Source organism: Phalangium opilio, unplaced genomic scaffold, assembly GCF_054372755.1.
Source record: "Phalangium opilio isolate 3A_F unplaced genomic scaffold, DU_Popi_V2 ptg000042l_1, whole genome shotgun sequence".
Taxonomy (NCBI): domain Eukaryota; kingdom Metazoa; phylum Arthropoda; class Arachnida; order Opiliones; family Phalangiidae; genus Phalangium; species Phalangium opilio.
Genome location: NW_028324166.1, coordinates 8,751,510 through 8,774,522, shown reverse-complemented (window position 1 = coordinate 8,774,522; position 23,013 = coordinate 8,751,510). Strand labels below are relative to the sequence as shown.

The following is a 23,013-nucleotide window of genomic DNA, read 5'->3' as shown; positions in this document are numbered from 1 at the left end:
CTGAAGACTCGTTTATTTTGTTAAAGGGATGTACAATCCGTTATGTATGGGCGTGTCTATAAGACTCAAGAACTATATTTTTTAGTAGTAGTGTTACTATTTCCTGGAGTAGTGATTAGGCTGTCGTCTGCTTGAACGTCTGTTTCTACGGTAGATGCCCATTCTGATAATGCTACGAACTTCACGCATGCTCAGTAGAGCTATATTTGATGGAAGATAAGTTTGATATAGGCCCCGCCCATACATAACGGATTGTACATCCCTTTAAACACTTTTGGCAAAAATATAAGCAGACGAAGTTTCTCAATAAAGTATGCGAGGATGGAGGTAGAAGTCCTCGAGGAAACATTGATATTACGTGAAAAAGAAGATTGTAAGGAAGCCACGTCAATATTAAATGATAAATGCATCATGGTTAACACATTGGATAATCACACGTGTTACATTAATGGTTCTAACGGAATTTTGAACACCGCCTCTGTTATATCACTTACAGGATTACAATGTACAGGCTTATTTGATAAGATTGTACAATAGGGACTTGGCAGTGCAACGTCAGGCTACCTTCCACTAGTGCTAAAAAACGTACCAGGAGGAGGGGCTTATGTAGCTTTCATTCTGTTAAAAAAAAACATACCATAATGGCGCTGGGGGCGGAGTTAAGCCCGAATTGCCAAGTCCCTATTACAATTTAACTTGCGTACAAAATCTTACCTTTATTTGGAATAATTGGCTTAGGGCGGTAATCCTTTGCTTCGAAATGATGGGAGCAGACTACCATAGTTTTACTGTGTGGTTTGCCCCTTTTTAATGCTATATCCCACTGTTTTGCTAATTTTGCGTCACGCGGAAATCTATGGAAATGAATATTCTCCATTGTTCCATTATTTTTACATCCATAAACGCAGCAGTAAGAAACCATAGTTAATTTCGCTTGTATAATCTATGAATCACTATTAAAACACACCCGAAAGATGGAGTTCTTAGTACACGACAGATGGTTTGTTTACTTTAGTTTGCGACATATAGGGACTTGGCAATTCGGGCTTAACTCCGCCCCCAGCGCCATTATGGTATGTTTTTTTTAACAGAATGAAAGCTATATAAGCCCCTCCTCCTGGTATGTTTTTTAGCACTAGTGGAAGGTAGTGTGAGGTTGCATGACGTAGTACTGCCAAGTCCCTATTGGAATTTTCAGTGGCGCCCCCTATAGTAACTTTACGTTGCGATTGCGAATATGGGCTAGCCACCACCCCATCTATGCAATGTGAAGGGGTTATGTTAACAAGCCACAGGCTAAGTGTGGAAATCCCTTCCTAGACAAAGCGTAGATTATTATTATTCAACACTGTAAAAATATGTTAATTGAAGACCTATTTTTATATAGACGCATTTTGACATCAAAACTTTTTATTTTTTCAATTGACAGCCTTTAGTTTACTCTTGCTATAGAGAGCTTTCAATTGGAGGAGGAGCTGAGTCTCGTGACATAATTTACGCTGCCATATAGGGACTTGGCAGTACTATGTCATGCAACGTCAGGCTACCTTCCATTAGTGCTAAAAAACATACCAGGAGGAGGGACTTATATAGCTTTCATTCTGTTAAAAAAACATACCATAATGGCGCTGGGGGCGGAGTTAAGCCCGAATTGCCAAGTCCCAATAGGTGGGTATAAAGCAGGGATGAAGCTGAGACCACCCAATATGGCTACCAGAACAGCCGTAAGACTTGGGAGGGTGTGACGTACTACTATCCCATCTGAAAGCTATCTATTAGCCATTTGTGATATTTCATTAGTGATTTTTGAACACTGTAAACCCATTTTCCAAAGTTCTAGCATGGAGCAAACCAGGAGAGTTGATTCTGGCAGTTTCCGTTACTGTCCGGTAGACTCGTGGCAGAAGCTACAGCTTCTACCGGCCTCTAATTTTCTTACGGAACATAATTAAGATGTTCCCGTTTTTGTCTTTATGAAAAAAAGGGGGCACCAGGGTCGCGTTTCAAAAATTTGTTAACATAGGCCAAAGGAAGATTCGACACTCCTGGTTTCTTCCATGGTTCTAGTCAGGAGCAATAAATCGTTGCAGGTTGATGAGAGAATGAAAGCAATGAAAAAGATTTTTAATCGTTTTAGATAATAATAATCTAGGCTTTGCCTACGAAGGGATTTCCACATTAAACCTGTGGCTTGTTTACAGGTGGGTCCCTTTACAATGCATAGAGGGGTGGTGGCTTGCCCCTATGCCACAGCTAACCTACAGCGCCCTATACTAACTATTACCGTTAACCTCTGCAAGTTTTTGATGGAAAGGAGAAACAGGTTAGACCGCAGAGGAAAACTCCTTTAACAAGTGGGGAGAGAACTTGCAAACTCTACGCAGAAGGATTTCTTCCCAGATTTTTCACCCGGTACCACAGTCCGGGATCGAACCCGGGAACCTCTTGCTGCGAGGCGAAAGCGCTAACAACTACGCCACCCCACTTCATTAGTATTAAAAACGTTTTTCTTAGTTCAAAAACTGAATTTAGATTAGTTATTTAAGAAATGTGTCTTTTATTCATTTATTTCTTTAATGAAAACAATATAATCATGTAATTTACATTTTACATGCAAGTGGGAAAACATTAGGACGTTCTTTTAAAAGAAACATATTTTGAGATGACTAAACAAAAACATGGTTATTTTTTTGATTGAGTTCATTTTTTCTTCTTGGGAGTAAAGCCAAATTTTGACATGTATTTAACCGCTTCCTTTTTGCTTAGAATCCTCGCATGGTTTAAATGAGCCGTTACTTCTGGAGCTGGCATTTTAATCCTTAGTAGATAACTCTCGAAACTAGCAAATACATCGACAGCCGCTTTGGCAATAGGTGGTCGGTTCTCAACTTCATTATTTTTGGACTGCTTATTAGGACTATTTCCTTTTAAAATATTATTATTAGCCGCATTCTCGCTTGGTAGTGCGGATGCATCTTTTTTAACTACAGTTGTTCGAGTATCGCTGATGCTAGAGTTAGTTTCAGGTACGTTAGCATTAACATTTGGATCGTTAACGGCTGCGGGAATAGGAAGACTTTTCGCAATTTTTTCTAATTTATAATTAAGCTGCGCTGTCGATGATATAATAAGTTGGGCGACATAGGCAGCTGAAACAGTGAAGGCTTCTTCGAACTCGGCAGGGAGGTTCTGAAAAATGGGTGGTTCCACGCCATATGGGTTGGAATTGAGTATACGTTTTGCTTGAATATACTGTTCCGAAACGGCTTGCATGCCAGTTGGTGTGACAGGGCGCGTAGTTCTTCCTTCGTTAGTATCATTTTGAACTATTTCCACCAAAGTATCTTTAAGCATGAAAATGGAATCTTTTTCTTTGGGGTTGTTTACGTGCATTTGTGATGCAAGATCACAGTTATTCGACGCACCGACCTTATTTTCTTCAGCATGGCCGTCATTTGGCAAGTTTTGTTTTGAAAAATCAACTGTCTTATCTTCATCGCCAGGCTTCAGTCTTCTTTTTGAGGGTTCACCACTATGTGCAAGGCTTAAAGACAAAGCTTCCTTCGTAATGCTACGGAAAACCTCTGAAGGCAAAACAACAGTCTTTCCATTTAATACATTTTCAAGAAGAGCTTCAACCGCATTTTTTGGAATATTATATTGTCCTTCTTTTGTTTTCTCAAAATAATCAATTTTCTCAAAGTCTTTGTCTTGATCCATCTTCACTAGTTGAACTTGAAGACGTCGCGGCTGAGTGCAGACTGAAGACTGATTGATAGTGTTTTTCTTTTATAGCGTTTTCCTTAGGGTCCTCGCGGAACGCTCCCAAGGAGCAATAAAAATGGTAGTAGTAGTTTCAAACTTCGTTAAAGACTGGTTTTGACTCTTTTGAGGAATAGGATCTCCTAGTTTTATTCCTCCATGGGAGCGCTCCGCGAGGACCCAAAAGGTGATCCGAGGCTTCCGGTCACAGGGCAAATGACCAGTTTAAAAATTGCCTGGACCAGTTTAAAAATTGCCTGGACCAGTTTAAAAATTAAATCGGTGGGGGGGGGTCAGTGGTCCACGGGACCACTAAGAAAATTCAAGGGTAACCAGAGTCCAGAGATTATCTCAACTATTTTAATTATCCACTTCTTTAGTTTAGCAGACGACGCGCCCTGGTCAATGGTCTTGGACCAGTTTATTTATTCCAGACCAGGGGGATCGCTGGCCCAATGTCCAGTTTTAAAGAAACCCTTATTTCCCACCCTGCTTCCGAGCACTCCCGGAGCCATAGCCTCCTGGATCACGCAACTCGCGGTCGCAGGCTGCTCGCGCTATAGAAGCCCGTTCAATCGGCCCAAAAACGCGTATCAAGCATTTCAAGCCGAAAATCAAAGCCGTCAGCTTTTAACATGGCCTTCTATGGAAGGAACACCGTTTTTTGGCCCTAATTTGACAAATACTGGCTCAAATCTCTTTAAATTTTAATGAGATGTGTAAAATAAGGTTTTTGATTTTTGTGCAAAGTTTCAAAAGATTTTATGTTGTAGTTTTTTTGCAAAAAAATTTAAACTTAACCTAAATCAAAGCCGTCAGCTTTTAACATCTATGGGGGAATCACGTTTTTTGCCCCTAATTTTGAGAATACTGGCTCAAATCTCTTGAAATTTGAATGAGAGGTGTACTGAAGGATTTTTAATGACCGAACAAAGTTTTAAAGCTCTAAAACCAATAGTTTTTACCCTGAAATTCAATAAAGCTTTGTTTGCACATGAGCACAACCAGAAAAATGAAGTTTATTCGTTTTAAATTTCCCGGTAATGTTTTGGCGCGAAATATTTGCGCCAAAAACTGGTTACTAGCTGTTGAAACCGGGTTTTAGCTGTTAAAACTGGTTTTCACTTTACCTCCCACTCTACTTCCACCTTCAATCCTCCATCCTTCCACAGAGAATTTGTAATTTTCTAGTGATAATAAATAATTTAATAAGCACATACAATTTGTTATAATTCCTGAAATGCTAATTAGTATCCACAGTTAGAAGTTCCCTAGATTTATATTTGTATGGTTAAAGCATTTAAATTTTACAAACAGGTTAGTTTTCCCTTCAAAAGTTGGGAAATTTGAGTTAAAATAACTTTGTCTCAGCTGTGAATTTTCCTCTTAAAATTAAACTAAACCACATCAGTTAAGCAAACACTTGAATTCCGTATGTTAATTCCATAGACATATAACACTATATACACTTAGACTCACTATTGAATTGGCGGCCTTGCTTCCATTTCCCTACTTGCGCGAGAACCATGTATAGTAGGGGCAAAACACGAGCGCCACCTATAGACGGAACGGAGAACTAAAAAGCATAAAGGTATTGACACTGTACTGCTTTTCATTGCCTTAAGCCCTATGGAATCTTAACATAAAGTGACATTACTCAAAACATGGACGATAGGGGCATAGAGGGGTTGTAATTCGAACAGTTGTTTTTTAGGAAGGCTTGGATTATCAAATACATAAGTTTATAAGATATGTTCCATAAGTGTGTCACTCGTTAATGAGAGCTTGTCATGAAGTGACGTAGGTGAAACGTCATAGATTCTCGTAAAGCGACGCCTGGTGAGGCGCTGTCAAAGGCTTAGTACAGACTAAATAGGAGGATGGACTGCAAAACCGAGTGTAGTCAATTCTCGCGTCGTTCTTGAACTGGCTCTCATTAAGCCTCTAGCATTACGAAGTATAGGTAGTGACATACTTATGGAAAATATCTTATAAACTTATGCAAATATCAATATGATTGAACCGTCACACGGTGAAACTGATGTTATTGTTTTTATTAAACGGTTTTCAAAGCATGTAATTTTCTAGAATTAATGAGGTATGTAAACATATTTAATTTATATTAATTTACTTTATTTTATATCAAATCCCCTTTGTTTATATCGTAAAAATGTTGACAAAGTCTTATAACAATGACATAAGTTTATAAGATATGTTCCATAAGTGTGTCACTCGTTAATGAGAGCTTGTCATGAAGTGACGTAGGTGAAACGTCATAGATTCTTGTAAAGCGACGCGTAGTGAGGCCTTGTCAAAGGCTTAGTACAGACTAAAGAGGAGGATGGACTGTAAAACCGAGTGTAGTCAATTCTCACGTCGTTCTTGAACTACCTCTCATTAAGCCTCTAACATTACGAAGTATGGGTAGTGACATACTTATAGAACATATCTTATAAACATATGCAATGACTAAAGGAGCTGCAAAAATAGTCTATTGCCCTTGGAAAAGGATTAGTTAACTCGGGCATTAAACCTAAATCATGATAAATATTCAAACATTTTCGGATCAATATACTTGTGAAATGCAATCCTATGAGTGGTAGAACGATTGCTACACTTTGGAACTGAGCAAGATTTCAGAATTATTTTATAATTAGTATTTAATTACAAATGATTTTAACATTGACAAAACATTTGATGCAAAAACTGTTTAATTTTCTTTATTTTTGCCCTTTCATTAAAACATAACTAATTTCCAAAAGCCTTCATTCACGTTAGAAATTACAATGTTATGCCTAATTCTTTATTTGAACGTTTAAATTTGCATTTCCCGAAAATTTTCACGCGCCAGAGTAAAACAAAAAAAAAAAGTATTTTGTAAGTTTGCAATAATGGCGCTAGTGGTTTGCCCCTACTATACATGGTTCTCGAGGAAGTGGGGAATCGGCATTAAAATTGAGATTTTTCAACAGTGAATAGTATGTCTACCTCTTTATATGTCTATGGTTAATTCCTATCTTTTCAATGGCGCCTAGGAAGAAATGAAAATCATATAGGTTTTATAGGTTTTTTGATCAAACCTAAGACCATTAACAATTGTATCTAGGGGCAAATGAAGGCATATTTTCTATTCGAGTTTTCTCAATAATTTTTAGACCTAACCTGGCGTTTAAAGTGTTCAATTTAAAGAGAAACCTCCTAAATTTTCAATGGAATCGTTTCGTAAGCGTATGCCCTTCCTGTTAAGTGGGAAAAAACGGAACAGCAAATGTCGCTAAGGGTGAATAGTTCAACTCAATGCGCCTCCAACAAGCCTTGCGCCCGGGGTCAGTGCCCCTTCGTCCCCCCCTTTAATCCGGCCCAGAGTGTTTAGGAAGAAAATTTTTCGTTTGAAAATGTAGGCCCTCGTCTCGACTAGGAGAGGTTTATTTTGGTTTCCCAACTTGTTAAAATTATGCCCTCTTCGTTTTCACGACTATGAAGCAGACGTTATTCAGTTACCAAAAACCATATCCCAGTCAGGGCTGGAAATAAGAACCTCCTTTGACCAGAAAATTTATAGGACATTATTCAACTGGAAAGTGCAAAAATTGTGTCGTGTTTTCATAGTCAAGCCATCAAAACTTCGGAAAAATTTACTGGTCAACTGTCCAGTGACCCCCTTAGTTTTCAAAATATTTATGGGATATTTTAAAATTTTACTGGGCAATGTCCAGTGTCCTGGCCCGCAGCGCCATCCTGATCCATATTGAAGTAAGGCCGCCGCTACGGTGTTCGGTCAAATTTCGGCAGCGAAAATTTTCCAGAGGCTCCTATTTTTAAAATTATGCCCTCTTCGTTTTCTCGACTATAAAGCAGACGATATTCAGTTACCAAAAACCATATCCAGGAGTACTTCCCAGTATCCCACACTTTCACTAACGTGATCGAGTTAGCTATGCCAAAGTAAAATCATCCCTCCATAGAAAGAGAGAGAGCTGCGAGGGGGCCGTAACTACGCATCAGAGCGTACGAGATTTCAAATCACTATCGATTTTGATGATTTCAAGGATTTGACTAATTTGCTGATTTGGAGCTGATTGCAATGATTTGAGAGTGATTTTCACGATTTTACAATGATTATGATTCGATTTAAGTGATTTGTTGAGGATTTGAATGATTTGTCGAGGATTTCAATGATTTGTCGAGGATTTCAATGATATGTCGAGGATTTGATCGATTTGCTAGTGATTTGAATGATTTGATAGTGATTTGAACGATTTGCTAGTGATTCGAGTTATTTGGCATTGATGGATAGTGATTTGATGATTTCTTGATTTAACTGCTTTGTATAGTTATTTGACTGATTTACGATTGATATCACTAATTTGAATGATTTACTAGCGATTTCACTGATTTGTGCAGCGATTTGAAAGATTTTATTGATATCATAGCGATTTTAGTGATTTGCTAGATTTGGAAAGTGATTTAGGTGATTTGAATGATTTGAAAACCTAGGTGTACGAGATTTGAAGGAGTGACGGTCCCCTCGGAGAGCTGAGTTCGTACACGTAAATGGCAGCCCATCACGTGGTCATAATTTCCCGCGGAAAACGCCACAATATTCTTCAGACACAGTCTGCTTCTGCTATACGCGTCAAAAGAACCGTGATAGAACGAAGGTGCCGAAGTAAGTACTTTGATGACAAATTTTCGAAACTTTAAGATTTAAACAAACATAATATTAATAGCCAGCCTAAAATACATTTATTACGCTGTGAGTTTTGTGGCGAAAAAGAGTAACTTCTTTCCTTAAGGGCCGTGTCATATATCTCCATGTCGTCCTATAGAATTTAAGTTTACTTTGTCGATTATCTTTCTTTGTCTTTACATGTTTTTTACTGTTGCAATTTGTGGCGTACCGTCTGTGGACGCTGTTGATATCTTCTTATCATTTTCCCTCTCAACTGGTTAGAAACTCTTTATGGTATTTGTCAGATATCTCCATGTCGTCCTACAGGATTTAAGTTTACTTTGTCGATTGCATGTTTCCAATGTTCTTTTTTGTCTTTACATGTTTTTTACTGTTGCAATTTGTGGCGTACCGTCTGTGGACGCTTTTGATATCTTCTTATCATTTTCCCTCTCAACTGGTTAGAAACTCTTTATGGTATTTGTCAGATATCTCCATGTCGTCCTACAGGATTTAAGTTTACTTTGTCGATTGCATGTTTCCAATGTTCTTTTTTGTCTTTACAAGTTTTCTATTGTTGCAATTTGTGGCGTATCTTTAGAATCTCTTTATGGTACTTGGTTAATGATTGAGACACATTGGATAGGAGCTAGTTATTTTTCCTTGCACAGTACATTAAAGAAAAGCAACAATTATTATTTCAGTTATTGTCTTCCATTGACAAAAGTAAAGAACAACACTCATTGAAAGATGGATAACGCTGTTTTAAGTACTGAGAATGAAATCTACGTGTTTAATGCTTTGTGGACAGTGAAGAACTTTCTGATGTACCCCGTTTCTGATCAAGATGAAATCTTGAAGAGTGCTCCATTTTCTTCGAGTAAAGCCAAGGGAATTGTTCAATGGGAAATGTATATGTACCCTAACGGACGTAAAACCAATAATTCGGAGGGTATCATCGAATTATATTTAAGGATTCAGTCACTAGCCAATGACATTGAGCTAGTACTGGCTTCTTTCAGTTTTTCAATCGATGTCAACGGAACAAAGCGAAAAACTTTTAATATCGGAAAACGCGTCTTTAAAATCGAGGCTCGTGGTTGGGGATGTACTTTATTCGTAAGCCACGAAGAACTGAAAAAACCGAGTAATTGTCTTTTGGTAAATGGACATCTGACTGTCGAATGCCACATTGAAGCCACATTCAAGTATAAATGCAACTCCGTGCCACTTAGCGTCGACTTTGAAGCTGATTTCGCTTGCAAGACCATGGCACAAATGCTGGAAGATAAAATTTGCTCGGACGTCATCTTGAAGACTGCTGATACAGAATTTCACTGTCACAAAAGCGTTCTATCTGCTCGTTCACCCTACTTTCGAGCCATGTTCAGTCACGACATGAAAGAAAATCGTGAAAATGTCGTGGATTTGGGCAATGAGATGGACGCTTCTGAATTAAACGATTTGATCAATTTCATCTATAAGGGGAAAACCACTAATCTCTTTCAAACTTGCTACACATTGTACCACGTGGCGGATGTTTACAGTCTTGGTTTTCTAAAAAATCTTTGCGAAGCGGAACTGATCAAGAAAATAACGTCTGAGAGTGCTTTTTATTTACTGGCTTTTGCTGAGAAGAATGGCGCCAAAAAGCTTCAAAAATTAGCAGCGAAACACATTTTTGAGAGTTCATAGTTACAGCTATCTATGTACAACGAAGTTTATCTCAGCAGTTCAATTAAAAGAGCCTTTACCATAGCTTTTTAACGCTGCTTTTATTGTCAACGGTCTCCTTTAAAGATTAAAGGTTTTTTTCTTAACCAGCGTGTGATTTTTCTTCCTTGGTTAAGTAAGAATGTGGGTAATTGTGGATATTATTGCATGGATATCAATGTACCTCTGAAGTTACAATAGTTAAAGCAAATGTCGGTTCCTGAGGCACACCTAGCATTCTGGCTTATCTTCTACACACAAATTTTACCTTGCCAAAGGCAGGAGCCAATCAGAACTCGTCCATGAGGGCGGAGCTGAAATCACCCTTGGCTAACCCTTACAAAAATCTTCTTCAGAACTCTTTAGAAAATACCTTGGGAAATTTCTTTAGAAATCCTTAAGGGGTTCTTTGGGAAATTGGGGAATATTGGCCTCTTTTTTTTTTGGAAAATGCTTTGGAAATATCTTTGGAATTTCCTTGGGAAATAACTTTGGAATTTTCTTGGGAAATAACTTATGAATTTTCTTGGGAAATAACTTATGAATTTTCTTGGGAAATAACTTATGAATTTTCTTGGGAATAACCTTGGTGGTTTCCGTATGCTGTAGGAGTTTGAAGGAACCCTTGTCCACTCCAGTAAAGCCTACGAAACCAGCATTCTTAATGGCTTCCAATGAGGAACCATCGATGGACAGTACCCAGTACCGTACGGCCATGTCCACGTACGTCCGGATACATTTCCAACGTTCAGTGGCAAAACCATCGTTAAGGGCCTTTAGACGCCGGAACAGCACCGCCTACTCTTTGGTGATCTGGTCCCTGGTGCGGAACATTACCTTAAACGGCTTATTGAGTTCGCTAGCTCTCATTACTGGGAGCACCGCATCCCCCACCACCGAGTAGGCTAAGTTATCATTCAACCATTGCCCAGTGAACGAGTCCTCACAGTAGTATACTAGGGCCCCGGCCGTCAGGCTAAAATTCGCAAAGCGCGGTAGAGGGCTCCCCGAAGGTATCCCATCCAGCGCCCCTAGAATCGCCTTCTGGATTGGGCCCACGTCTTCCTCCGCGATGACCGCCGTCGGATAGCCTTTTTCAACAATGGCCATCTTTTCTGAGCTGGCGGCGTCTCTATAGGACTTACTCGTTTTCGACGCCGCCTGCGAGATACTGGGTGAGGGAGTGGAATCCTCCGCTCTAGGCCTCTTCATTGGGTTGTCACGAGCCGCCTCACCCCCAGCGGGGGTGGAGACCGTTTCAGACCCCGATTTAGCCTTTTGCCGAGCAATCTGTCGTTTGAGACGACGTAGTGGTATCAGTGAGGGTTCTGCCCTGAGCAGACCCCTGCACCGTAGGTTTGGTAGATTTAGAGTTAGTTTTGTTTATAGAATCCATAACAATCCCACGAGTAAGGGGGCAAGAAAAAGGTCACCACCCGGTAGTCCCCCACCCAGATGGAAGGCTAGATACAACGGAGTGTAGCCTGGTGCCCCGAGGGGATTGTTAGCGATACCGTAGTAGTACCCCAGTACCATTCACCCCTCGGCACGATGCCTCAACACCTTGGCTTGAGAAGGACGCGTATCCGCTTAGCCCACACAACGTAGTGGTTACCAGCTCTCACCACCGAGGAGGTGTGATACTTCGCATCGATGAGGACCCAAGCTAGCTTGTGTAAAGTTAAGAACGCTAGCGGGAAGCCAAAGCAAGGGGGGGGGGGAGAGAAAACACTCCATCTAGCTGCGTCCCCAACTTCGAGAGCCTAATAAGAATTAAATGTACCAATGTACCTGTGTTAATAAGAATTAAATGTACCTGTGGTAATAAACATTAAAGGTACCTGTGTTAATAACAATTAGAAGTACCTGTGTTAATGACCATTAAAACAACCTGTGTTAATGAAATGAAAACATGTTTCTTAGCGACAGCACACTTCTACACACAATCGCCCCCTTCTGTTTCCAAACTGTTAGTCTCTCATTTCTTTCGGTTGGCTTATGCAATTGAGCGTTTTAACGAAAACAAGATAAGCAAGCCATAATGCTAGTATCACAACTTTTTTGATTTTGGGGCTACTTTTGAAAGCTCATAACTCTGAAATGGCGTAGTTTAGGTACATGGTTCTTTGGAATTTTCCACTCGGAGTGACTCCAAGAACACGCTACCTAAATTTGGCCAGACTTTTCAAAAACACCTTGTATGTTTGAAAATATTGACCGGAACCTCTGAGATATCTAGGCCCGTGCCTATCGCGAAGAGAGGATATTTATCAACTAATTTAGTTCGCCGTGTTTTCTCACATGGGGTGCTTTTAGTATCGTAAAATAAAAATATGTTCAGCCTCGTGACCCCGTCGACTGCTACAATATTAGGGCAAGGCATAGACGTAGAGTGGTGAAACCGAGGTCTCGGATAGTAAAAAATGTTTTAGAAAATTTCCAAAGACCTCTATTAAACAATCATGCCAAAGAAGTAAAGGATAAAAAAGCTAAGGTTAAAAAAATTAAAGGTTACGAAGGAGTAAAAAAATTCTTCTTATGGTATAATAAAACTGTGAATTAGCAACTTCTAGAAGGTTTGTTTTACTAAAAAACAACAATTTTAAATTCTCATAATTTTGTTGTCCACACAAGATTCAATAAAAAATAAATAGCCCCTAAAACAATTACGTTAATTTAAGGGTGAAACCTTTCTCTTTCATAAAATTTTTATAATTGGCCCCTAAAATATCAACGACAATTTATGGAAGACCCCCTTTGCAACTGTAATAAGAACGCCATCTAGTACACATATTGGGTGAAAATATTTCCTGTATGAAACTGGATATTTCCCCACATAAAAATTGACACGCACGGGCCTAGGTATCTCGGAGGCTCCGTTCTAAGCTGGTAATGTAAATGGAGTTTGTTTTACTAAAAAAAAAACAATGTTAAAATCTAATAATTAATTTTGTTGTCCACACAATCTAACCAAATCAAACCATCGGCAATCTAGCTTAATTACCTACCATCGGCAATTTAGCTTTATTACCTGCCATCGGCAATCTACCTTAATTACCTGCCATCGACAATCTAGCTTAATTACCTGCCATCGGCAATCTAGCTTAATTACCTGTCATCGACAATCTAGCTTAATTACCTGCCATCGGCAATCTAGCTTAATTACCTGCCATCGGCAATCTAGCTTAACTACCTGCCACCGGTAATCTAGCTTAATTACCTGCCACCGGTAATCTAGCTTAATTACCTGCCACCGGTAATCTAGCTTAATTACCTGCCACCGGTAATCTAGCTTAATTACCTGCCATCGGTAATCTAGCTTAATTACCTGCCACCGGTAATCTAGCTTAATTAGCTGCCACCGGTAATCCTGCTTAATTACTTGCCACCGGTAATCTAGCTTAATTACCTGTAATCGTTAATCTAGCTTAATTACGTGTAATCGTTAATCTAGCTTAATTACGTGTAATCGTTAATCTAGCTTAATTACGTGTAATCGTTAATCTAGCTTAATTACGTGTAATCGTTAATCTACCTTAATTAGCCGTAATCACTAATCTAGCTTAATTAGCCGTAATCGCTAATCTAGCTTAATTAGCTGTAATCGCTAATCTAGCTTAATTAGCTGTAATCGCTAATCTAGCTTAATTAGCTGTAATCGCTAATCTAGCTTAATTAGCTGTACCAAAAGCGCATAGATAACCAGAAAGTGAAGAACGAGAAGCTTAAACCGCAACGTGAAAAATGAGTTCCCCCATAGTCGATTCAAGATTTCCGTCCCCCTTACAGAGCGACGGGAAGAGTTGGTCTTATGCCGCGGCGGAGAGTTACTTTCGCGTAGTTTTACACAAGGTACATGCGTAAGTTGGCTCGAAAATATAGTTCACTTATTTCTTTATTTTCATGTCGTCTGCTATAGTTTAATTCCAAGGCTTAATATAATCTAGTCATTTAGGTAGTCGGGAATCGGCACATTTGTCAAAATGTCAGATTTGAATTTAGCAACCATTTTAGAAAGCTACGAAAAGGATGACTTTTTCCTGATTGATAAAGACGGAAAACTTAAAGGTGCAATAGAATGCATGAAAAACAATATCAAAATTCAACTTAACGAAACTTGAAAATTTCACGACGATTGAACCGAAAGAGCGCTAAAGAACAACCGTTAAGCCTAGTTAAGCAGCCGATTTCTCAATAGTATTCCCCACTATCCCCAGGAGCCGCTACCATCGCGAACTACTTTCCGCTTGTCACGTGACATTAACGATGACCTAATATATCTCTGATTCGATTGGTAGTTGAAAACGAGGCTCACCAACCACCCATTTGTGTCCCCCCTTGCTTCTCATTTTACACGAATACCGTTGCTAAAGGCTGGAAAGGTTTAATGTTCTTCACTTTCTGATCTATGCGCTTTTGGCTGTACTCATTAATCTAGCCTAATTACATGTAATCGTTAATCTAGCTTAATTAGCTGTAATCGTTAATCTAGCTTAATTAGCTGTAATCGCTAATCTAGCTTAATTAGCTGTAATCGCTAATCTAGCTTAATTAGCTGTACTCATTAATCTAGCCTAATTATATGTAATCGTTAATCTAGCTTAATTAGCTGTAATCGCTAATCTAGCTTAGTTAGCTGTAATAGATAATCTAGCTTAATTAGCTTTAATCACTAATCTAGCTTAAATAGCTGTAATCTCTAATCTAGCTTAATTAGCTGTAATCGTTAATCTAGCTTAATTAGCTGTAATCGCTAATCTAGCTTAATTAGCTGTAATCGCTAATCTAGCTTAATTAGCTGTACTCATTAATCTAGCCTAATTATATGTAATCGTTAATCTAGCTTAATTAGCTGTAATCACTAATCTAGCTTAATTAGCTGTAATCGCTAATCTAGCTTAATTAGCTGTAATCGCTAATCTAGCTTAATTAGCTGTACTCATTAATCTAGCCTAATTATATGTAATCGTTAATGTAGCTTAATTAGCTGTAATCGCTAATCTAGCTTAATTAGCTGTGATAGATAATCTAGCTTAATTAGCTTTAATCATTAATCTAGCTTAAATAGCTGTAATCGTTAATCTAGCTTAATTATATGTAATCGTTAATCTAGCTTAATTAGCTATAATCGGTAATCTAGCTTAATTAGCTGTAATCGTTAATCTAGCCTAATTAGCTGTAATCGATAATTTAGCTTAATTAGCTGTAATCGTTAATCTAGCTTAATCAGCTGTAATCGTTAATCTAGCTTAATTAGCTGTAATAGATAATCTAGCTTAATTAGCTGTAATAGATAATCTAGCTTAATTAGCTGTAATCATTAATCTAGCTTAATTATATGTAATCGTTAATCTAGCTTAATTATTAAGCTAGATTATCTATTACAGCTAATTAAGCTAGATTAACGATTACAGCTGATTAAGCTAGATTAACGATTACAGCTAATTAAGCTAAATTATCGATTACAGCTAATTAGGCTAGATTAACGATTACAGCTAATTAAGCTAGATTACCGATTATGGCTAATTAAGCTAGATTAACGATTACATATAATTAAGCTAGATTAATGATTACAGCTAACTAAGCTAGATTATCTATTACAGCTAATTAAGCTAGATTATCTATTACAGCTAATTAAGCTAGATTAACGATTACAGCTGATTAAGCTAGATTAACGATTACAGCTAATTAAGCTAGATTACCGATTATAGCTAATCAAGGATTATTTAAAATGTCAGGCGCGTTCACAAAGACGCGAGAAAATGCAAAAGCCGAAGCTGAAAGCTGATGGCTGAAGCTGATTTTTGAAATGATTTCTCGCGCGGGCGTTCACAAATGCGCGAGAAGATTACTTTAGTTCGCTTTCCGCCGATAGATGACGCTGATTTTCGTTTTAAGCTCGGATCAAACTTGTTTGATTTTCTCGCAAGCTTTTTTTTCTCGCACCTATCACGTGATAGCAACAACCAATAAGAGCGGTAGATTTCTGAATAGGCGCGAAATTCGCTAAGCCTTATTTCAAACGAGTATCAGTATCGAATACGAAAAGTCAAATAGCAGTGTTTACTATTGCCAAAGTTTTAAATATGAAATCGATGAGAGAAATGGCTAAACAACAAAAACGGGAAGAAAAGAACAAAGAAACTGAGAGAAAAGAAAAATTAATTGAATGCGTGAGAAATAACCCTGTTATATGGAACAGATTTCTTTCCTCCCACAAAGAAAGGGATAGCGTTGAAGCTGCATGGAATGACGTTAGCTCCCAAACCGGCATAAACAGTAAATAAATGATTCATTATATTTAATGTCCAGCTAATTTTCTAACCGAACTGTCTTTGATAGAGAAAGACGCAAAGTCTAGTTGGAAGTATTTAAAAGACCAATTTCGGGTAAACTTTCATGCTATATCAGTGAAGAAATCTGGCCAAGAGTATCTAGAAGAAGGTGATATTTCACTAGTGAAATGGCCATTTTTTAAACAAATGCTCTTTTTAAAAGATACAGTCACTAAGAGAAAGTAAATATATTAAATGAAATAGCTAAGAATGTGGAATAACACTAGTTTTAATTTCAGCACAACATCAAACGTGGAGCCAGAACCAGAAGCAACAAAAGTTGATGAATCTTCAAATGAAAAGGCTGTGGAGGAAGATTTACTCGCGTTTCAGGTTTACATTTACATAAAAATTTAAAATTTATGGGAAAGAAAACTTTAAGAAGAGTTAAAACCCAGTTTAAACCCCCATTCCTGGCTTAAACTTTCTTTATTAAAACCAGTCTAGTTAGCTTAATATCTTCAGTGGTGGCTGAATGTAGATGGTTTTTCTTAGATTCTCTCTAATCTTGGACGAGAATTGCCTGATAATGAAGTGGAAGTAATGGATGATGATGAAGGGTGTGAGCAACCAAGTACGAGTGACAAACCAACGTCCTCTAATATAACTACCTACACCAAATCCAAAAAGAGAAAAACTGCAGAACAACCAAATGAATTGGACAAAGAGATATCAGCTGTTGAACAGTGAGTTTTGTTTTTAAAGCAAATGTCGGCTCCTGTGGCACCCCTAACGTTCTAGCTGGTCTTCTACGCACAAATTTTACCTTGCCAAAGGCAAAAGCCAATCAGAATTCGTCCATGAGTGCTGAGCTAAAACTAGCCTCTGCTAAGCTTAGAGAGCCAGTCAACTCCACCCCTCGATTATGGGAGCATCTAGTGTCATTCGTTTAAACTAAACCACAGCCGAGACTTGCTTTAAATACACACTAATGGAAACCACAAAGCTAATTGGTTGCCAAAATTAACAATGATATCTATCAATATTTGGGACTGAGTTTTCAGGTGATTGAAACTAAATTATATTCTAGGTTATTGAAACAAAGTGTCTCAGAGGAAGATGATGAAGAAAAGTTTTCCAAGTATTTGGCTGTTCTGTTGCGACGTGTGGGGCCCAAATACAAGTCTCGTTGTGAATTTAAATTGATTCAAACTCTACATGAATTTGTAGAAAAAACTGAAAACGAAGCTGAAAACGTAGCTGCAAACATTAATAATTAATTTAAACTTCTATATTTGTTCAAGACTACGAAATGTTTTATTAAATTATTGTTTTTACAAAAAATTCAAGTTGTTGTGATTAAACTCGTGGATTTGTCACTCCTGGCATTTCCCACTGCCAGGGCACTTCTCCCTCTTCACTCCAAAAATATTTGGCAAATTTCTGACGAGTTAATGTAGCTTCGTAGGTTGGGTTACGAGCGGGTGTGTTCGAAATATTGCCAAAACAGTTTGCAGGCTCGTCATTCCATGTTCCATAATGGTACACTCCATTTGAATCTATGAAGTCAGCGTATCCGGGTGGGCAATAAACCTGCTTGTTTTTTTTCTGTCCTTTTTCCATCGTCATCAAGAAATTGTGAAGGACAACTGTGGCTTTGACAACCCGGTCCACATTATCTGGTGCCATTGTCATGGTACGTTGATAAATCCTCCATCTGGCACCTAGTAGTCCAAATGCATTTTCACTACAACGCCTGGAAATAATTGTCAGAGTTTCAGTTGGGGAAAAAAGATCCCTGAAAGAAATCACACCTAGCTCTGCTTAGCCTGTAGTTGAAAACTCTTCTTTCTGGGTTTAAATCCCTTCCTGGATAAGGTCGAAGAAAGTCCGGCCTGAGCTGGAAAGCTTCGTCTCCCAATAATACATGGTGGGCTTGAACGCTGCTTCTGGGCAAAAAACAAGGGCCTGGCAATCCCAGAGTTCCTTTTTCTAATGCTTGGCCAATAGCTGACGATTTGAAGACTCCTCCATCTGAGTTTGACCCATAAGCTCCAATATCTACTGCTAAAAATTTGTAGTTTGCATCGACAACAGCCATAAGAATGATGGAATTTGTACCCTAAAGAGATGACACTTGTTTCTTTATTTGCTTCCATGAATAAGCAGTTTTTAATTAATAAAAATGATCTCAGTTCAACGACCATATATTCTGTCAGTTTCTACATTATACCTACTTTGTAATTATAATACATTGATCCAGATTTCGAAGGCTGTTGTATTACAACATGTTTTCCGTCAACCGCCCCACAACAATTGGGATATTGCCATTGACGACCAAATTGTTTCGAGGCTTCCTTCCAAATTAGCGTAGTTGGGGTCTTAATAGAAAAACGCTCATCACCTTAATTTTTAAGAAATTTAAAAGACTACCAGAATCTTACTGGAAGATACAATGGTTGTAAAATAGTCCATAATGCTTCACATGTCTCTTTAATTACAGAATGCGCGGTAGATTTTCCTACGCGAAATCCATACGCGATACTCATTAAACTGTCTCCAGTGGCTAAAAATCTGTCAGACACGTAAATATGTTAATTACGTGTGGACTAATCTTCTAAAACTATCTAAATTAGATTTTAATTACCTTAAAGTAATTGCCAAGCGATGGGCAGGTGAAAGTGGCTCCCTTGAAGGTGGACATTTTTGAAGGGAGTGACTCAGTAATTCGACTAAATTGTCAAAAACCTCCGGAGTCATCCTCAAAAAATTATGAAAATAAGAATGGTCATGCATTCTCATTTTTGTAAGCTGTAATTAAAAAAACGCTACATTATCTCTGGTTTTAGATACACATTAGTAGTTGAATTTGATTACCAAAGTAGAGAAGAATCCCTCAAGTTTTCTCTCTTCCCAAATTGGATGAACCCACCAACGGCGAGCTTGTCTTTTACGTTTTATTCTTTTATTTTCGATTTCCCGTTTCTTTTTCAGCAAAAGTAATCTCATTTTCAATAACAGCAAGAGATGGACACGACGAGTTTTAATAGTCGACGCCATTTTGATTTTTAATGAACAACGAGCATGCGCACCTCCGCCGCGAAACCGCGATTTTTAAATTTCCGCGCTTTTATGTGAACGGTGGCGCGAGAAGAGGAAGCTGAAGCTGAAAGCTGAAAATCATCGCGCGAGAAATGGTTTCGACTTTCAGCGTCATCTTTAAGCGTGATCTGCTATTTCTCGCGTCTTTGTGAACGCGCCTTAAGGATAAAACGCACACACAGATTTCTATAGTAAGGGAATGTTCTCTAGTTGTTCCGAAATTTTAACCCATCCCCCTCTTCTCCACCTGCTGTTTTGGTGCGTCAAACGGAAAAGAAATATAAATATGGCGCCACCTATCTTATTTTCGCGAAAGCATGCTGTATAGAGTTCTTTTTCGAATTGTCAACGGTCGTTAAGAACATTTAGTTCAAGATTCAAGAATGAGGTTAGTTCCTAAAAATCATAATTTAATTTTAATAATAGATTAAAGCAATAATCCTTGATTAAAGCTAACATTCAGTTCAAGAATATACGAGGTGAGTTTACAATAATTTAGTTCAATAGGCAAGGCTTAGGTTTTGGTAGATCTGCTAGAGCAGACAGAGAGCGGCAAAACTTTCAAGAACCCGGTCACGTGTTGACGCTTCAAAATATTGGCTTTCCGGTTTGCCGATTGTGCCCGCTAGGTACCGTTTGGAACATCTACCTTCGATATTTCCTTCTCTGCGTTTTATCCTTAGACATTTTAAATAATCTTTGAGCTAATTAAGCTAGATTACCGATTATAGCTAATTAAGCTAGATTAACGATTACAGCTAATTTAGCTAGATTATAGCTAATTAAGCTAGATTAACGATTACATATAATTAAGCTAGATTAATGATTACAGCTAATTAAGCTAGATTATCTATTACAGCTAATTAAGCTAGATTATCTATTACAGCTAATTAAGCTAGATTAACGATTACAGCTGATTAAGCTAGATTAACGATTACAGCTAATTAAGCTAGATTACCGATTATAGCTAATTAAGCTAGATTACCGATTATAGCTAATTAAGCTAGATTAACGATTACAGCTAATTTAGCTAGATTAACGATTACAGCTAATTTAGCTAGATTAACGATTACAGCTAATTAAGCTAGATTAACGATTACAGCTAATTTAGCTAGATTAACGATAACAGATAATTTAGCTAGATTAATTATTACAGCTAATTAAGCTAGATTAGCGATTACAGCTAATTAAGCTAGATTAACGATTACAGCTAATTAAGCTAGATTAACGATTACAGCTAATTAAGCTAGATTACCGATTATAGCTAATTAAGCTAGATTAACGATTACAGCTAATTTAGCTAGATTAACGATTACAGCTAATTTAGCTAGATTAACGATTACAGCTAATTAAGCTAGATTAACGATTACATATAATTAAGCTAGATTAATGATTACAGCTAATTAAGCTAGATTATCTATTACAGCTAATTAAGCTAGATTATCTATTACAGCTAATTAAGCTAGATTATCTATTACAGCTAATTAAGCTAGATTGCTGTAATCGTTAATCTAGCTTAATTAGCTGTAATAGATAATCTAGCTTAATTAGCTGTAATAGATAATCTAGCTTAATTAGCTGTAATAGATAATCTAGCTTAATTAGCTGTAATAGATAATCTAGCTTAATTAGCTGTAATCATTAATCTAGCTTAATTATATGTAATCGTTAATCTAGCTTAATTAGCTGTAATCGTTAATCTAGCTAAATTAGCTGTAATCGTTAATCTAGCTTAATTAGCTGTAATCGTTAATCTAGCTAAATTAGCTGTAATCGTTAATCTAGCTAAATTAGCTGTAATCGTTAATCTAGCTTAATTAGCTATAATCGGTAATCTAGCTTAATTAGCTGTAATCGTTAATCTAGCTTAATTAGCTGTAATCGTTAATCTAGCTTAATTAGCTGTAATCGCTAATCTAGCTTAATTAGCTGTAATAATTAATCTAGCTAAATTAGCTGTTATCGTTAATCTAGCTAAATTAGCTGTAATCGTTAATCTAGCTTAATTAGCTGTAATCGTTAATCTAGCTAAATTAGCTGTAATCGTTAATCTAGCTTAATTAGCTGTAATCGTTAATCTAGCTTAATTAGCTATAATCGGTAATCTAGCTTAATTAGCTATAATCGGTAATCTAGCTTAATTAGCTATAATCGGTAATCTAGCTTAATTAGCTGTAATCGTTAAGCTAGCTTAATTAGCTGTAATCGTTAGTCTAGCTTAATTAGCTGTAATCGATAATCTAGCTTAATTAGCTATAAACGGTAATCTAGCTTAATTAGTTATAATCGGTAATCTAGCTTAATTACCTGTAATCGTTAGTCTAGTTTAATCACCTGTAATCGTTAATCTAGCTTAATTTGCTGTAATCGTTAGTCTAGCTTAATTAGCTGTAATCGCTAATCTAGCATAATTAGCACTAATCGTTAGTCTAGCTTAATTAGCTGTAATCGCTTAATCGGCTGTAATCGCTTATCTAGCTTTATTAGGTGTAATCGCTAATCTAGCTTATTTAGCTGTAATCGTTAATCTAGCTTAATTAGCTGTAATCGCTTTATTAGGTGTAATCGCTAATCTAGCTTATTTAGCTGTAATCGTTAATCTAGCTTAATTAGTTGTAATCGTTAATTTAGCTTAATTAGCTGTAATCGTTATTCTAGTTTAATTAGCTGTAATCGCTAATCTAGCTTAATTAGCTGTAATCGCTTTTCTAGCTTAATTAGCTGTAATCGCTAATGTAGCTTAATTACCTGTAATCCTTAGTCTAGCTTAATTACCTGTAATCCTTAGTCTAGCTTAATTACCTGTAATCGTTAATCTAGCTTAATTACCTGTTATCGTTAGTCTAGTTTAATCACCTGTAATCGTTAATCTAGCTTAATTACCAGTAATCGTTAGTCTAGCTTAATTACCTAAAATCATTTAGTTTTTGCCATGAAAGAGAGTAAAATCAGATAAAATTCCGCGTTAAAACTACGGATGTGCAAGAGTTGCTTTCTCCTCGGCTTTATCCACGGTAAAACGCTGTAAGTCCAACAGTATGACATATAGGGTGCAACAACGTAAGTCAAAGCATGATTAAAAAACAAAATGAAGCACTTAAACTTAATTTTTCTCAAAAACCTTATATTTTTTCCTAGAAAAAGGTTTATATTTTGATATAAAACCGTTCCCAAACGTAACAAACGAAAATTTCATCAAAACGGTCGCGGCAAAATTGGTAAAATGGAGAAAAACTTCCATGTTATTTCTATGGGAAAATTTGTATGTTTTCAACAAAAACACTAATTTTGCGGTAATGAAAACCACCCTTAGAAACTTTATTTTTTATAAAATAAACTAATGCGTGTATCTCTTTGAACTTTTAACCACATATTGAGGGCCCGAATTGTAGTTCTGTGGAATTTTGTCAAAACAGTTGAAAGAATACAAAAAAAGTTACATCCAAGCAAAAAGCCCTCCTTATACATTAAGAGCAGTATGAAGTCTTA

The 23,013-nt window shown here is 37.3% G+C and overlaps 1 protein-coding gene across 1 annotated transcript; it reads left to right on the top strand.

The window, feature by feature from the left end:
• Positions 1 to 8,270: 8,270 nt before the first annotated feature.
• LOC149679003 (speckle-type POZ protein-like) lies at positions 8,271 to 10,254 on the top strand. Its single transcript, XM_089836833.1, has 2 exons — positions 8,271 to 8,431; positions 9,139 to 10,254. Exon 2 carries the CDS (start codon positions 9,185 to 9,187, stop codon positions 10,127 to 10,129), a length of 945 nt encoding a protein of 314 aa, XP_089692959.1. The 5' UTR covers positions 8,271 to 8,431; positions 9,139 to 9,184; the 3' UTR covers positions 10,130 to 10,254.
• Positions 10,255 to 23,013: the final 12,759 nt, after the last annotated feature.

Coding starts and splice junctions, on each gene's coding strand:
- LOC149679003 (XM_089836833.1), top strand. CDS start 9,185: ATGGATAACGCTGTTTTAAGTACTGAGAATGAAATCTACGTGTTTAAT.